This window comes from Arvicola amphibius, chromosome 1 (assembly GCF_903992535.2).
Source record: "Arvicola amphibius chromosome 1, mArvAmp1.2, whole genome shotgun sequence".
Lineage (NCBI taxonomy): Eukaryota > Metazoa > Chordata > Mammalia > Rodentia > Cricetidae > Arvicola > Arvicola amphibius.
In genome coordinates, this window is record NC_052047.1 from 91,308,324 (window position 1) to 91,326,338 (window position 18,015).

The 18,015-nt window shown below is 35.8% G+C and overlaps 1 protein-coding gene across 6 annotated transcripts in view; it reads left to right on the forward strand.

Moving 5' to 3' along the window:
* The window catches only part of Ccdc88a (coiled-coil domain containing 88A), a 156,471-nt gene that overhangs the window by 75,869 nt on the left and 62,587 nt on the right, over nt 1-18,015 (forward strand). For all 6 annotated transcript variants that reach the window (XR_005286720.1, XM_038341121.1, XM_038341122.1 and 3 more), the window contains exons 8-12: nt 6,378-6,550; nt 9,892-9,973; nt 13,958-14,116; nt 14,440-14,586; nt 15,376-15,520. Coding sequence is in view for 5 of the 6 variants with exons in the window: in XM_038341121.1 (XP_038197049.1) it covers nt 6,378-6,550; nt 9,892-9,973; nt 13,958-14,116; nt 14,440-14,586; nt 15,376-15,520 (706 nt within the window). In the remaining variant the exon portion in view is untranslated. The remainder of the gene's footprint in view (nt 1-6,377; nt 6,551-9,891; nt 9,974-13,957; nt 14,117-14,439; nt 14,587-15,375; nt 15,521-18,015) is intronic.

The following is an 18,015-nucleotide window of genomic DNA, read 5'->3' on the forward strand; positions in this document are numbered from 1 at the left end:
TATAATGAAATGTCTCTCTGTATTTAGCTCCTTTACAGTCAAAAATTTCAAAGAAAACACAATAAAATACATAATCCAGACTCTCTGTGAATTTTCCATTTTTACGTGGCTTATTTTTACTCTATCACTTTACTTCTTTTAATCTATAACTATCTGTACTCTGTCTCTTTAAAGACTTTACCCTTTTTTTAAGGCATTAACTTTATTTTTTATATTTTTTCTTCTCTCTCTCTCAAGCATACGTACGTTCATCCAACATTGTGACTCATTTAAAAGTCTTTTCTGTCTGAATCTGTCCTATTGTGAATCTGTAATTTTTTTACTATCCAGGAGCACTTCTTAAAAGGTTAAGCACTTCTTAAAAACTTAAGTTGCGCCACGTAGAGGTAATACAGTACCGCCTGTTTTCAGCCAAGTCTAAACTTTAACTGCGCTGTTATCATGGTAATTACAATAGATCCTGCCTGAGATCAGCACAGTTCAGCATGGCAGAGCAGAGCCAGAGCCGCTCCTGTCTCAGTCATTTGGTGCCCCTGAGCCACACACAGTTTCAGGCACACAGCAGTCCACATTGGAGCCGCACTCAGCAGTTTAATTCTGAGACTGAGCGTGCAGCACAGAAACTCTTTTCATCCAAGTTACAGCCAAATCTGACGCGAAGAGCACCATGCAGCCTGGAAACATCGGCAGAAATCCGCCATGCTCTCCCGCTTGCCTAAGCCTGATTCCGCCATCTGCCCAGTTGCAGGCAGGAAGCAGTGAGCCTTTGGCATGGTCTCAGAGTACTTTCTTTCCGATCCCGAGCGGGCACATAAACATCCAGTCTGATAAAAGCCATTGAAATGCTTTAAAGCCAGAGTTTGCACTGGCGGCACAGTGCAGGAAGCTGCCTTTTAAAATGACTCAGCTTTTTTTCTCTGCCGCTATTGCCGAAACAGGAAATCTCTCTACAGCACATCCTAGCAAACAGCAAAAAGCTGTGTTAAACTCTCTCTCTCCTTTATTTAAAGCTTTTTCAGGTTTTTAAGTGGATTTAGTCACCACGTTGGAGCGCCAATCTGTAGAAGGAAGCAGCGGGGCTGCGTCCCGCCACCCGGCCGCTGGCTAGCTTTACACCCGAAATAATTACACGGAAACTGTATTCTTTTAAACACTGCCTGGCCCATTATCTGTAGCCTCTTATTGGTTAATTCTCACATCTTCCTTTAACCCATATTTAGTAATCCGTGTAGCACCACGAGGTGTGGCTTACCAGGAGAGATCTTAACCTGCGTCCATCTCAGAGAGGAGAATCATGGCAACTCACTATGGCAACTGCCTGAAGCGTCTCCCCACTCCTGCTACCCAGAATTCTGTTCTGTCTACTCCGCCTACCTAATTTTCTCTTCTCTTAAAGGGCCAAGGCAGTTTTCTTTATTAATTAACCAATGAAAGTAACATAGACAGATAACTCTCCTCCATCAGGAATCCATTTTAAATTTAATTTCATCTCATCTTTATGTGATGGTTCTAGTATCTCAGACTACTACTCAGGTTGATTTGAAAATTAAACTCCTGTAGCATATCAGCAATCAACAGTTATATCAAAGTTTACAAACCAGTCTCTTTAGTTTTATTACAGAAATTATTATTACCAGGTTTCCTGGCGATCATTTTCTAACTGCTGAAAGTTTAAAATACTTAGATACATTTAACTGTTCCTATGCAAAAAGTTTATTAAGAATTTTAGTTTAGTTGATACCAACTTGATAAATTATTCTAAAATTTGTATTTTAGAAAAATGTATAGTGGAGGAATATAGTATAGAAAAAGTCAGTAATGTACAGAAGCTTCTTATATACTTAGCTTTAACTATAAAAGAGAAATTTAGAATTGTTAGTAGGTTTAGACCTCTTACAAGTTTAGAAAACAGCAGTAGTCAGCCATAAATAACTTAGTACTTGATGAACAAGTACATCTCACATATACAATGGGAAAACGTTTGTTTAATTAAAGCAAACACATATAGACCAGGTTTCAAATAGCAGGAGTAGCCAAATTTTGTAGTCCTTTTATCTGAAGATAATGAATACAACTGGCAAAGACCAAGAGCTTTCTGACTATTGAAGATCTAGATGCAAGTAATATTGTATAAAAGGAGCACTTACTGTTTGCCTTTGCATATGTAATACTTGTACTTCCTCTACAAAATGGCCATAACATTTAGGCAAAGCTTAGTATATGGCATATTAAGCCCTCAAATACATATGTATCCATAATTATAGACATAATGGTAGCAAATATAATCAATATATATTTAACCAGAGTTATAAAATACTCATTTAAATTTGTTTTAAAATCAGAGGATTAAGATACTTTCAAAGATTTGCTTTCTCATCGTGCAATGGTAGCGAATGCCACTGGGTGGCAGAGGCAGGTGGATCTCAGTGAGTTCAAGGCTGGCCTGGTCTACAAAGCAAGTTCAAGGACAGCCAACACTGTTATAAAGAGAAACATTGTCTCGGGGGAAAAAAAATACTTTCTCTAAATAATAAAGTAAACCAGCTTTTAAAGAAAACTTTGCTTTAAACATATAGAATTATATCCTGCTTCTATATTAGTATATTATATATTTTGACCTTGGGAATTTTTTTCCTTCTTTTTTTCTTCCCCGAGATAGGGTTTTACTATGTTGCTCTGGCTGTCCTGGAACTCACTATGCAAAAACCAGGCTGCCCTGGAGCTCACAGAGAGCCACCAGCTCTGCTTCCTGAGTACCAAGATTAACATGTGTCACTCTCCCCAGCCATGGGGATTTCTTTAAATACCCTTTAGTAATAGCCAGCCTAACCATACATTTACCAGTTATTTTTACGTTTCATCTGTCACAAGCCTTGTTGTGGTATACTTTATTTAAATTTCCTGCTTTGTCCTTATATAAAGTATAGCCCCAGGCTGCCCTGACCCACTGATTATTGGAATATACCACCATGGACTGCTGTATTTTTCTTGGTTCTAAATTACTTGAGTGTAACATAGTGAAATATTTTTAACACCTTTTTTGTGCTTCATACTATGCTAGATGAGAGGATGAAAGATACAGAGGAGGAATAACAGATTATTTCTGGTTTATTGAGAAAAAAAACCTACATTATTTTTAAGTAGAAATGAAGGTTAGTATATAACTAGGTACTAATTGGTTTGTATAGGAATCAAATGTTTGCTAACTATTATCTCCTAGGTACTATTATTAAAATCAGGAAGTGTTAGAAAAATTAAAGATAATTAAGACAACAAGAAAAATGAACAAAAAGTTGACTCTGGAAATGGAGCCTTGTTCACTGTGGAGAATAATGTTGCATTGTCCATAAAGACGGAATTTCCGGGATGTGCTTCTGGATGGGAGGGCAGGTGTTTGTCAGGGACATAGAAAGTCACCTTCAGAAGTGACAAGGAAGGAATTTGGTGCTTCTCTCTCTCTTTTTTTAAAACATACTAGCAGCTATGTGCATATCTTTGAAGAACAAGAGGGAAAATATAAGTTTATGCGTGTTTTGAGTGAAAATTATATAATAATGAAGTTGCTAACCCTAGGTGATTAGTTGGAGAAGAGGTCATTGATTGAAAAGTGATCATAGCAGGTTTTTTTTTTCATTTTACATACTAACCCCAGTTCCCTTCCCTCCCTTTAAACCATCCCCCATCCACTCCTGAGAGAGGAGTAAGGCCTCCTTGGGGGGGTCAACAAAGTCTGGCCTACCAAGGTGAGGCAGGACCAAGCCCCTCCCCCCTTGCAGCAAGGCTGAGCCAGGTATCAGTGATAACAGCTTTTAGTTGGAAGTTTAAACAAAGGAAAGGAAATCATTTACAAAGTCTTTATGGTGCAATTTGCCCAAGAATAAATAATTAGGTAAAAGGATCATTGCATAGTATAGAGAGCTTCATTAAAAATGGATGGTAAGATCTAGGACTGTCTACGAGTTCTGTCACCTTAGAAGACATCAAGATGTCAGATGTGTGTGCAGCTGTAATCTCAGAACTGTGGAGGTAGAGGTAAGAGCTTCAGGAGTTCAGAGCCAGCCTTGGCTACATACCAAGTTTGAGACCAGCCTGAGCTATGTAAAACTCTGTCTCAAAACAACCAACCAAAGAAGAAAACCAGGAAAAAAATGACTATAGTCAAACTTAAATTTTATTTTGTAAAAAAGCAAATTTATTGTAGCATTTTTACAAAAAGCACTTTTAAAATACATATGTCAACTTGAAATTTAATTACTGTTGTACCCAACATTGGTTGTGTGACCTAAATTTATATTGGTCTATATAATTCTCAGTTTCTTATGTCTAAAATAGGCCTTTAATGAAAATTACAGTGCTAAATGAGATCTTGTTGGAGAATATTATGGAAAAAAGTGTAGTAATTGTTAGACAATAAAATGATAGTATTAAAATTAGAAGGGAAAAGGTATACATAAGAAACCTAACTTATTTCCAGACTCTGGGAACTCTAGAGTAGTTAGACATGATCTCTTACGTGGCCAAAGGAGGCAGTTGAGTGATAAAAAGGTTCAGGGGTAGGGCAGCCACATAGGGCAGTGACAGTAAAGGAAATATACTACAAAACAGTTCATTCCTTTACTGGGGAAACGTGTATTTATTGAATAAGTAGTAGACCTTGAGTTATAGAGAAACAGCACACTTTGCTGGTACTCTCTGAAGTTTATTAAAGCAGTAGTTATAAGCAGGAAGACAGAGATGCTGAAATATTTTCCAAAGATAAATAAATCAATATTGCTATATTGTTAAACCAAAAATGGAGTTAGAGATGGCTCAGCATTTAAGAGCATGTGTTGTCTTGTGGAAGATGCAGGTTTGAATCTCAGCACCCATATGTTGGTTCACATTCATACATAATGGCCACTTCCAGTGGAGCCAGTACATGTTCTGATTTCCATGGGCACTAGGCATGCATCTGGTGCGCATAAATTCAGTCAAAACATTCATGTATAAAATAGAATTTCTTAAAATTTAAATAAAAAACAAATGATGAGGGTAGATGTGGTGATGAGGATTAAGGATTGTGATTTCATGGTCCTAGAATGGTAGTTCCACCCATTCTGTCTGGGTGGACAGTTAAAGTTGCCTTACAAGGTAAGTTCGTTTGCCTGATAAAGTTTAAAGTAAAATAGACAAACAGAAAATGACTTAGAGTAAAATAATTTGCCAGTAAAGAAAAGGAAAACTAAAGAGAATGGAATAACATTGTTGTGGAAAATATAGGTTTACTACATACTTAATCCATAAAGCTGAAATTTAGGAAAATAAAAAGGTTTATGTTGTACTGAGATCTTTGGAGAAAGGAATTAGGGAAGCAGTACAATATACAATGGATGGGCAGCCGTGCAGCCTCAACTCTACTAGTTGTGTAAGCATACAGTCTGTGTGCCTCAGTCAGCTGACATCCCTCTAAGCTCTTACTCTCTCCAGCAATTGCTTCCTCTAGGATTAAAAAATTATAAAACAGTATTGTCTAATTCTGCAGGAATGAGAAGATTATATTCCTAGACTGTCCAGTATAGTACCAACTAGTGACAGATACCTGCTTGAAACATCGCTCATGTGACTAAAGAACTGAATTTTGAGCTGTTTAACCTTTTATTAAATAACCATTTATGCTATTAGCTATCATAATTGGATATCACAGTTATAGACAGATCACTTTTTGATTTTCTTTCTTGTGTCGACATGTCTTTTATACCTTTCCAGTAGCTGTTATCTTATTATTTTTGTCATGTGATTTCTTTTATTTAAAAAAAAACTAGGGAGGGGGCTGGAGAGATGGCTCAGAGGTTAAGAGCATTGCCTGCTCTTCCAAAGGTCCTGAGTTCAATTCCCAGCAACCACATGGTAGCTCACAACCATCTGCAGGCATACACACAGACAGAATATTGTATACATAATAAATAAATAAATAAATATTTTTAAAAAACTAGGGAGATGAAAAAAAGCATTAACGTGTTTCAGTGTTACCTGTTAAATACCTCATGCATAAACTGTTGAATTAAAACTTGAAATGACAGCTAATATTAAAAAGAAAAAATGGTGTTTTTGTTGTTATTTCCTTTTTTTCGGAGACAGAGTCTCACCATGAAGCCATGGCTGAACCAAAAGTCATGAATAGTCCACACTGGCCTCAAACTCAACAGTGAACCACCCACCACTTTCATTTGTGCCTCCGAAGTGCTGGGATTTAGGGTTTGCACCATTTCACCTGGCAAAGTCTAGATGCTTTTGATCAAAGAGTTGATCAAAATCAATCAGTGACTAGTGTTGCCGTTTCTAGGTTACTGATGTTTAGAACATTAAAACTGATTTTATGTTTACCCTGTAATTCTCAGACTATCGTAGAGCTCTCTGAAGAACGAGATGGTCTTCATTTTCTACCCCATGCCTCTTCATCTGCACAGTCACCCTGCGGTTCTCCGGGCATGAAGCGGACAGAGAGTCGACAGCACCTCTCAGTGGAACTGGCTGATGCTAAGGCCAAGATCCGAAGACTGAGACAGGAATTGTAAGTCCCTGACTTACAGTATTCATTGAAATTATGTGGTAACAAAGGTGACACTAGCAGTATTTTAAGTTTGACAATAAACCAATTGTCCCTCTGTCATTAACCTAAATCAAATTATTTATTAGTATTTTGTCAAACTGAGAAAAAATTGCCTACAATCCTTTTACTCAAGTATAAGCAAGAGAATTCAGCCATTCATGGTCATTCTCAGATACAAAGTAAATCTGAGCTTAATCTGAACTATGTGAAACCTGCCTGAATAATAGTAGGAATGACAATAATGTTTTCAGAGACTGAATTGTTGACATAGATTATTACAAAAATAATTTTATATGTATCAATGTTGTCATTGATGTGCCAGTCATCTAGTTAATAAAATATTCAGATTTCATTAGTACTGATAAAATTGTACTTACTAAGTTATCAAAGCTCACTACAGAAAATACAGTATAAATTTTACATACTCACTTTTGGATGAACCAAAAGTGAAAGCAAGACCAATCGTTACTGAAGAGTTTGTGTTTTGTACTTTAAGGAGAACAAAGGAATTTTGATTTATAGGTTTTTTTCTTTTTTAAAATTTGTTTTCCTGGAATTTGAGCTTCAGAATGTAGGCTTTAAATTTAAATACACAGAATAGTAATTACTTTTGTTTATTAATTATTTAAAGTAACTAAGAAAAGTGAATTGGATATGTAAGATAGAAAAAGCATTAAATAGTCTGTAGGAAAATTTGAAAACAAAAAATACTCTTTCATTTGTGGATGTCTGCATTATTATGTGTCTATTGAAGTGAACACACCCAGGATATTCTATAAACAGCTGCACCAGGAAAATTAGAGAAGAGATTGCTGTTATTAGTTTGACTGGCAGCTAATGGATAGCCTAAACAGTGAGCACTCGTTCTCTCCGTGTAATTTAGCCCAATCTTCTCCAGGCTGTAGATGAAGCATGCAATTAGAGCTGTAGTGCTGGCTGGGAATTCATTTACCACGGTGCATTATATTAGAGTTTAATTTTCAAATAGAATTTACTTGGCCTTGGAATATATTAAAAATTCAAACAACCTTGAGAAGATTGACAAAAATTGTTTTCGTGTGTAATGATTTGAAAATATAAGTGGAGGCTTTTGAGTGAGCGAAGATAGCAGATGCGTGCAGCAAGTATTTCAGTAGCTGCAGTTTATCAAACCCCATCTCTTTGAAAACGTCTTCTTTTATATATTTCTTAAGAGGACATTTACTAAATATCTCTTTTGTTTTAAAAGAGAAATATTTCCTGTAGTGGATTAGCAGCAGAAATCTTGATCTTAAAAAAAAAAAGTCCAGACTGTTTATACCTAAAGGAAACTATAAAATAATTAGAATGTTATGGCTAATACCAAATAGTATAATTGATTTTGATTTACAGAGTAAAAGTATAATTTATGATTAAATGGAAAACTAATTCTTTATAAATTAAGTTTTTTTATACAATAATTAACATTATTGAAGACTTCCTTCAGCAGTCCTTCAACCACTATTGGTTATATGTTTTGGAAGTTTCTTTAATGATTAATTATTTTATTAAAACAGAAAATACTTTTGCTAAGATATAATTCAGAATCTGACAATTCCTCCTTTTAAAGTATACAATTAAATGATTTTTTAAGTTGTACAATCTCCACAATAATTGAATAAAAGTTTCTTTGTCCATTCACTTTGCCCTCAGATCTTAGCAGTGGCTAATCTGTTGTATTTCCCTGGGTTTGCCTCTTTTCACACTCACAGAAAGGGAACAAATGCTGTATGGCTTTCTTGTCTGGCCTACTGTTAATGTTCTTTTAGCAGGGCAGTTTGACAGTAGATATCAAGAACCGGGACTATAGTTTCCTTTTAGAAATATGTCCAGACATATAATACAGAATCTTTACCGTATTATTTTCGTTTTGTTTTGTTTTTTCGAGACAGGGTTTCCCTATAGTTTCTAGAGCCTGTCCTGGAACTAGCTCTTGTAGACCAGGCTAGCCTCTAACTCAGAGATCCGCCTGCCTCTGCCTCCCGTCTTTACCGTATTCTTGTAAATAAAACACTACTCATTATATTGAAAACTAAAACCTACTTAGTAAATTATATTTCTTTTATCAAAGGGAATATCTCTACCATTTAAAAATTTGTGGGTTTGAACACAGAGAAACATGAAGATATGTAAAAGTAAGCTGTTTAATTCAGTGCCCTTTATTATTAGACAACAGAAAGCAGAAAATAGTTAAATACAGTCTTCCTTTGAGAAAATTAGCTCTGATAGAAAAATCATGAAAAAATAAAAAAAGCAGTTCAAAAATTAATAAAAATTGAGATATATTGCTGAGCATGGTAGTGCATGCCTATAATTTCAGCACTTAATTTCAGAACAAGAGGCAGAGATGTGGATTTTTGTGAGGTCATCCTGGTCTACATAGTGCATTCCTGGGTAGCTAGCATTGCATAGTGAAACCTTGTGTCAATACATGTGAACATCTATGTATATGTATGTATGTATTTAACAATGTGTTAAGTAATATGTAGAGATTTGGGGTATATGTATGGCAAATAGTAAGTGTATGGCTTCCTTTAGGCCGTTGTAAATGTAGAAATTAGTTTGGTTTTCCTTTATGAGGAATTCCCCATACACAGTATATATAAAAATTATTCATGCTTAATTGTTGTTGAATTTGCAGAGTTGGAGAGAAAGTTAAGGAAGGAGGACAGATGAAGAGATAGAAAGTATATACTAACCAGTAAGGAATTAGTTATTGTCCTTTTAACATCATTTGTCTTTTAACATCATTGGTAAAAGTTTGATAACGTCTAGTCATATATTCATAGTATCTTTTTCTTGCTTTTATTTCCCCCAAGTGTTCTGGTTAGGGATAATACTCTGTTCAGTTAGTTCTGCAACAGTGTATTACTGTATAGCTCTGGAATTTACTGCATAGATCAGACTGGCCTCGAATTCATGGAGATCTGCTGGCCTCTGCCTACTTAGTGCTGGGATTAAAGGTGGGTGCCATCTTGTCCAGCAGTGCTTTTCTTACTTTTATATCTATGAGTGCTTCTCTGCAAACATGTATATGTACCAAATGTATGTCTGGTACCTACAGGGGCAAGAAGAAAGCATTGGAATGCTTGGAATTACAATTACAGACAGTTCTGAGTCATTATGTTGGTGCTGGGTACTGAACCCTGGTCCTCTGCAAGCTCAGCAAGTACTCTTAACTGCTGAGCCACCTAGAGTCCTCAGTTACTATGTGTCTTAATGTGATGATCACAGATTCCGGAAGAGTATGCTTATTCTTTAATAAATATCTTTTTGCATTTAAGGGAAGAAAAGACTGAACAGTTACTGGACTGCAAACAAGAACTTGAACAAATAGAAATGGAATTAAAGAGGCTGCAACAAGAGGTGTGTACCTAGATTTATTATATTGGAGAATGAAATAATTGGAAATTGATTTATCTCATTGTAATTTATAACCATGACCTCTCAGTTACCTCATTTATTTATATAAAGTCTGGTGACTTTTTATTGCCTTTACCAAAACACAGAGCCAGAGCTAGAAATCAAGGTCTATTGTTCCTACTATTCAAACTTCTCCAAGATTCAAAATAGTCCTTTTAGACTGGGCAGTTCCAAGTCTGTCCCTCTTTTTTATGTATTTGTTATCTATTGCTGGTTTACCCACATACCTCTGTGTACTGAATTGAGCTGTTATGGGTCTGTATGTAGTCTCCCATAGTGACTCTATTAGGTTACATATACACTAAAATTTTTATTTATTCTTCTCCCATATACTATATCCCAAATGCAGTTTCTTCTCCCTTCACTCCTCCTAGTCCCTCCTCCCATACTGCCTCTGTCCCCCAAGATCCACTCCCCTCATTCTCCTTCAGAAAAGAGCAGTACTCCCAGGATTATCAACTGAACATAGCATAACAAATTACAATAAAACTAGGTACATACTCTCATATCAATACTGGACAAGACAACCCATTAGGAATAAAGGGTTTCAAGAACTGACAAAAGAGTCAGAAACACCCCACATTCCCTCTGTTAGGAGTTCCATATGAATATCAGGCTATGCAACTGTAGCATAAATGCAGAGGACCTAGCTCAGACCCGTGTTTGTTGCTTCAGTCTCTGTAAACCCCATGAACCTGCTTAGTTGGTTCTGTGGGACATGTTGTTGTGGTGTCCTTGACCCTTCTGGCTCCTGAAGTCCTTCCTCCCCCTATTCAGTGTGGTTCCCTGAGCTCCACTTAATGTTTGGCTCTGGGTCTCTCTGTATCTATATCTACTCCAGTCCGTTGCTGGGTGATGCTTCTCTGATGACAGTTGGACAAGGCTCCAGTCTATGAATATCGGAGAATATCATTAGGAATCATTTCATTGACTTGTTTGTTTGTTTGTTTGTTTGTTGTGTTTTGTTCTATCCTAGGTGTAGTAATGAGGTGCTGGGCTACCCAACCTCTGGTACCTAACCATCTAGGCAGTTCACCAGTTGACCACTCCCACAATTTCTGTGCCCATTACCCCAGCACATTTTGTAGGCAGAAGAAATTGTAGGTTAAACATTTTATGGCTGGGTTGATGTCTTCCTAGTCCCACCCCTGGAAGCCTTGCCTAGTTACAGAAGATGGCTGGTTCAGGCTCCATGTCCCCTATTACTAGGAGTCTGCACTCATCACCCTGGTAGATTCCAAGGAGTTTCCATTGCACTAAGTTTCTAAAATGCCTCCCCAAATGTCCCCAATTCCAGTTTTTCCCACTACTCTCTTCCTCCATCCCCCCCAAGTGACCCTTGAGCCTGATCCCTCCTATTTCCATCCTCACCTGCCCTCAGCCCACCCGTAAAATAAATTCCATTTCCCCTTCCCAGGGAGATGAATGTGTCCACCCCCCTGGTCCTCCTTGTTTCTTAGCCTCTCTTGGTCTGCGGATTGTAGAATGATTATCTTTTACTTTACATCCAGTGTCACTTATGAGTGAGTGTATACCATGTCTGTCTTTCTGGGTCTGGTTACCTCACTCAGGATGATTTTCTTTTTCCTAGTTCCATTCATTTGCCTGCAAATTTCATGCTGTCATTGTTTTTAACAATTGAGTAATACTCCATTTTGTAAATGTACCACATTTTTTTCTTCATTTATTCTTTGGTTGAGGGACATCTCTATTGTTTCCAGCTTCTGGCTATTATTAATAAAGCTGCTATGAACCATAGTCGAGCAAATGTCCTCATGTATGGTGGAGCTTTCTTTGGGTATAAGCCCAAGAGTGGTATAGCTGGGTCTTGAGGTAGATCCATTCCCAGTTTTCTGAGGAACCACCACATTGATTTCCATAGTGACTGTAGAGTTTACATTCCCACCAGGAGTGTTCCCCTTGTTCCACGTCCTTGCCTGCAGGAGCTGTCACCTGTAGTATTGATCTTAACCGTGTCCTTGCCTGCGTGAGCTGTCATTTGTGTTATTGATCTTAGCCATTCTGACAGGTATAAGATTGAATCTCAAAGTCATTTTGATTTGTATAAACCTGATGGCTAAGGATGTTGAACGTTTCAAGTGTTTCTCAGCCATTTGAAATTCCTCTGTTGAGAATTTTCTGCTTTCCCAATGTGATTGTTAGGTGGTATATATCAAAATGGTTTTTGTATTTGTCTTTTGGGTTTTCCCCCATCTTGAGCCATAGGTATTAAGATTTTTTTTAAAGGGATTGTTAGAAAAGAAGGAGGAGATAGAATAGTGTGCATAGAGTAAAAGAAACTGGTGAAATAATCAAATTATATGTTTGTATTAAAATGTCATAAGGTGACAGGTGGTGGTGGCGCAGGCCTTTAATACCAGCACTTGGGAGGCAGAGGCAGGTGGATCTCTATGAGTTCGAGGCCAACCTGGTCTACCGTGAGTTCCAGGACAGTCAGGGGCTGTTAACAGAGAAATACTGACTAAAAAAAAAAAAATTAACGTTTCATAGGAAAATTCATTATGTTTTTAATTAATATATATTAATCTTAAAACGAGTAACAAGAGGGTTTTTTATATTTTTTCATATTTTTAAAGAATTTGCTTCTTTTAATCACTGTTTTCCTTAGTTTTTCATTGGATATCCAAGGCATAAATGCCAAGGATTGGAGTAAGGCTGGACAGTTATGTCTTTCTCTTACATACCTTGTCTGCTATTTTGAATGTTAAAAACTATATGCGAGATTATAAGCTGAGACCATCCTACATGAATGAGCTCTGACTCTTATTCCACATTTTTGATAACAGAGGTTTGTGTATGTGTGCATGCACACACTTCTTTTGCCCCAAAAAGAGTGGTTCTTTAAAAAAAAATAAGACTAATAGAAGGAAGAACATTTCATTTTTTATTTTTGCAAATCTCTTTGTGCCTGACATAGAAGACTTACGCTGTGGGCTGCAGAGGTGGTTCAGCGGGAAAGGCCAGTCCTGATGAGTTGAGTTCAGTTCCTAGGCCCCGTGGAAGGAGAGAAGCAGCTTCTGTTGGCTGTCCTTTAACCTCTGTATTACTCACAAAATAATTTTAGTTAAAAAAAAAAACTTTCGATCTCTCACAGGCCAGTGACATCATGAGAGACTAAAAATGAAAAGAAATAGTGAAAATAGTTTTGACCTTAAAATTTTCTATGAATATTTTAGAGGCCCACAAAATTGCTCTGTCTATTTTTAGGACTTAGATTATAATAGTTAAATGCAAGTAAGATACATAATTATTTTACTTAGAAGCATTTGAAAAATTCATTTAAATTTTAGTAGACCACATATATGGATAAAAACATTTTTTCTAAAGTAGTAATTTAGTTGTATCACTTAGATTTTCTATATGTTTATAATCATGTATTTTCAAGTTACACTTTTATTAATCTTGTGTTTCTTGGTATTTTGCCTACATGTATGTCTATGTATCACATGAGTGCAGTGCCCGCAGAGGCCAGAAGGTGACAGATCCCCTGGGACTGGACTTACACATGGTTGTTAACCACCATGTTGGTGGTAGGAATCGAAAAATGTTCTCTGGAAGAGCAGTGCTCTTAACAGCTCTGAGCCACCCCTAAAGTTAACTTTTAAGCTTAAATTTTATTGTGAATGTTGTGTTAAGTAGAGGTTAGCTTAATTACAATTCCTTTTCTAAAAACATTGCTAATTGAAAGCATTATGTAAAATTTGTATATTGACATATATATAAAACCGTTTTAAAATTGGTTCAAGGAATATGTCCTCATTTTTTTAAGAAACTATTATTATTTATGTACACTTACCTTTTAAATATATATGACTTATAACTTTTATTAAATTAATGAGGTCTGAACAAAAAATAATGTTTAAAAGGGAAGGTTAATATTGAAAGCATTATTTTATTTATATTTAGAACATGAATTTGCTTTCGGATGCTCGATCTGCTCGAATGTACCGAGATGAATTGGATGCACTTCGAGAGAAGGCAGTCCGAGTTGATAAGCTTGAAAGTGAACTCAGCAGATATAAGGAGAGACTTCATGACATTGAATTTTATAAGGCAAGAGTTGAGGTATGTTGCATAGTTATTCATACTTTTTTCTTTAGAGTGTTAAGATTTTCAAAATTCATTTTACAAATGAGGAATTTAATATAGAGGAAGCATTAAGTTGAATTCATAATATGTTTAATTCTGGGGCAGGGAGATAGAAAGTGGGTGAAGAAAAAAAATCAACAGTATAGTGCTTGGTAGCTTTACTCCTGCACAGAAATGTCCATAAGAATGGGTTAGTGTGTTTATTTGCAATGATGAATTGTTATATTCTACAACTTTATTAAACATATATTAGCACATTTCTAATTCATTTTTTAAAAACCTATTTGAAATATTTATAGGAATTAAAAGAAGATAATCAAGTTTTATTAGAAACAAAAACCATGTTGGAAGACCAACTAGAAGGAACTCGAGCTCGTTCTGACAAATTACATGAGTTAGAGAAGGAGAATTTACAACTAAAGGCTAAACTGCATGATATGGAAATGGTAAGTTTTATGGGATTGGTCAGTTTTCCTGCCTTCTGAGGAAGAATCCCATGATTCATCTAAATCTTCTATAATGACAAGGATGGCTAGAGTTCTTAATAAGGCTTTAACATAGATAAGATAGATATGATTATATATTTTATACATATATAAATTTTGTATAAATTATATATATTAAACAACTTAAGATATCTCTACCATTACATAAAATAAATTATACAGTAATATTTTCTGTTTTAATTATAGTAAGTTTTCCCTTTCAAAAACAGTAAATCTATTTTATAACTTCTGTCTTAAAATGCAGAAGTTTTATAGCTATCAGGTAAAATTTAACAGTGGCCATAATTATGTTGTTAGATGACTAAAATAATGTACTGAGTGTGAAGGAACGTTTTCATTTTGTCCCTAAAGATTATTTGAAAAGGCCACATATCCAGGAATATATAGGAGCACAAATTAGGCTTGACGGCTTAAAAAACAAAAGAGGACACAGACTTGGGCAGGTGGGTAGAGGGAGGAGAATTAGGAGTTGGAAGAAGGGGAATGAAAACAATCCAAATGTGTGTTAAATCCTCAGAGAACTAGGTTTTAAGATCATTTTAAAAGAATGTCTGGTACCTGGTAAATAATGATCAGTGATGAGTATAATAACTAAGTATTACCTTCAGCGCAAAAAAATTTAAGGAACTAAAGATATGTTCAGTTTAAAATATGCAAAAATTAATGAATAATGAATGAAAACTACAGTACTTAATTAGCTTTCTTTTCCTACTCTGTGCAATTGAATAGGAAAGAGATATGGATAGAAAGAAGATTGAAGAATTAATGGAAGAAAATATGACTTTGGAAATGGCACAGAAACAAAGTATGGATGAGTCCTTACATCTTGGGTGGGAGCTGGAACAGATATCCAGAACTAGTGAACTTGCTGAAGGTAGTCTTAATTTTACTTCATTTAAGTAGATTAATCAATAAGTTTTATTTTTGAATACAGTGTTGTAATTCTTTATTTTCTCTAGCCAAAGATCATATAAAACTACCAGCTGTTTCCAAAACTGCTATCTCACAAAATCATATCTTGTTTTTACTTTTTTAGGTCTGGTTTTTACTCAGTATCTTAAAACTCAACTTTATTTGTTCTGGGAAAGGGGACTTTTTAAAAACTTGAATTTCCACACTTCTATTTAAAATGGTCTTAAATAATTCTATTATAGCTTTATTTAGTATGTATATTAAATTAGTATACATTAGACAATATATAGCTTTTAAAAAGTATCTTAAAAAACAAAAAATAAATTCTTACTTGTGCCTCTTTTTTTTCCTGGACACTTTCTTAAAAATTAAAATCATGCAGATCTCTGTGAGTTCAAGGCTAGCCTGGTTTACAAAAGCTAGTTCCAGGACAGACTCCAAAGCTACAGAGGAAACCCTGTCTCAAAAAACAAAACAAAAGAAAACAAAACAAAAGTTAAATATATTACAATTGTTTGCATTTAGGTGTGTTAATGCCATTAACACATTTTGTTAATCATAGCCAGTTAAATTTATTCAATGCTGATTAGTTCCATAATTCCTAATTTACACAGTATTAGATTATTTACCTGGAGTTCTTGAGCAAATATTTATTAAACACTTGGAAATACAGCACACTATACTGGGCTTGAGGACATAGTTATCAGGTAGATAAAAGCTCTGAAAGAATTTCTAGACTAGTTTTTATAGTTATTTGTGCAGATAGAAGCTTCATCCTGTGTATTATCTATTAGGTTTTTCTGATTTTTTTACTTGAGAATTTAATAATAAAATTCTGGTGTCCTGTGTACTGGTTACATAATAAGTAGTGAACTCATGGTTTTACTTAAAGTATTTGTAATTTGGGGGGGGAGGTGAGATTGTAGACAACTCACTCTATAGACTAAGCTGGCCTTGAACTCACAAAGATCTGTCTGCCACTGCCAAGTGCTGGGATTAAAGGTGTGTACCAGCACCACCTGGCTAAATATTTGTAACTTTTTATTTTACTTCTATAAACTGAGTTATAAGCAAGCAGCACAAATTTAAGTTTTCTACTATTAAAAAGCCTATCTGTATGTGCTTACCTACTTGTAGAGGACAGAGGACAACCATGAATGTCCTTCCTCAGGAGCCACTGTCACATCCTTCCCCCTTGAAAACAGGGTCTCTCACTAGTTGAAAACTCTACAAGCAGGCTCAGCTGTCTGGCTGGTTAGTTTGGGGGATTGACCTGTTGGCCTCCTCAGTGCTACAATTATAAGTATGTGCCACCCTAGCTCGCTTTTTAATCCCATGGTTCTGGGGTTTGAACTCAGATTCTCAAGCACTTTTCACAGTTCATAAAACCAGTTCATAAAAGTGCTCAACAAATGAAGTATAGAGGAATATAACTGAACATAATGAAAGCCGTGAGTAACAAGTTCATACTGTCACCATATACCCAACAATGAAAATATTAAACCTTTTCTTACTTCTGTCATTACTAAGACAAAATTGGATATGCTTGCCACTTCTTTTCAACATATTAGAATTCTCAAGAGTAGTTAGACAAGAAGAAATAATGAAAGGCATCCAAGTTAGAAAGGAGCTAAATTGTGTTTACCACAACATAAACTTATACATACCATAAAATTGTAAGTTTAAAAACAAAAAACTTAACTTGATAAAGATTTGGAATATAAAGTCAAAAGAACAGATTATTCAATAAAACAATCTCACTTCTATTAAGAAGAAACAGGACTGGAGAGATGTCTCAGTGGTTGAGAGCATTGTTTTCTCATCCAGAGACTCCGACTTTTCCCAGCACCCACATGCTAGCTCACAATTGACTGTAACTCCAGCTCAGGGGAATTTCACACTCTCTGTTGGGTCCCAGTTGCCAAGACCCAAAATAATCACACAGAAACTTTATTATTTGCAATCCTATTTGGCCAATAGCTTAGGCATATTGCTAGCTAGCTCTTATATCTTAAATTAACCCATTTTCATTATTTTATATTTTACCATGAGGCTCGTGGTTTACCAGCAAGGTTCCCACAAGTCTGTCTCCTGTGGCGGCTCCATGGCATCCCCTCAACTCTGCCTACTCTCTCTTCCTCTATCTGCTTGGAATTCCCACCTTGCTTTATTCTGCTAAGCCACAGGTCCTGACAGCTTTATTCATTAATCAATAAAAGCAACACATAGACAGAAAGACTTCCCACACCAACTCTCATATAGACATACGTACAGACATAACACCAGTGCACATAAAATAAAAACAAAAAAGTCGTTTAAAAAAAGAAATTAGACTGGCAAGATAGCTTGTAGGTAATTGTACCTGCAACCAATCCTGATGACCTAAGTTCAGTCCCCAAGACCCAAATGGTAGAAGGAGAAAAACGGCACATTCGGTTTTTAAAACGTGAGTTAGGG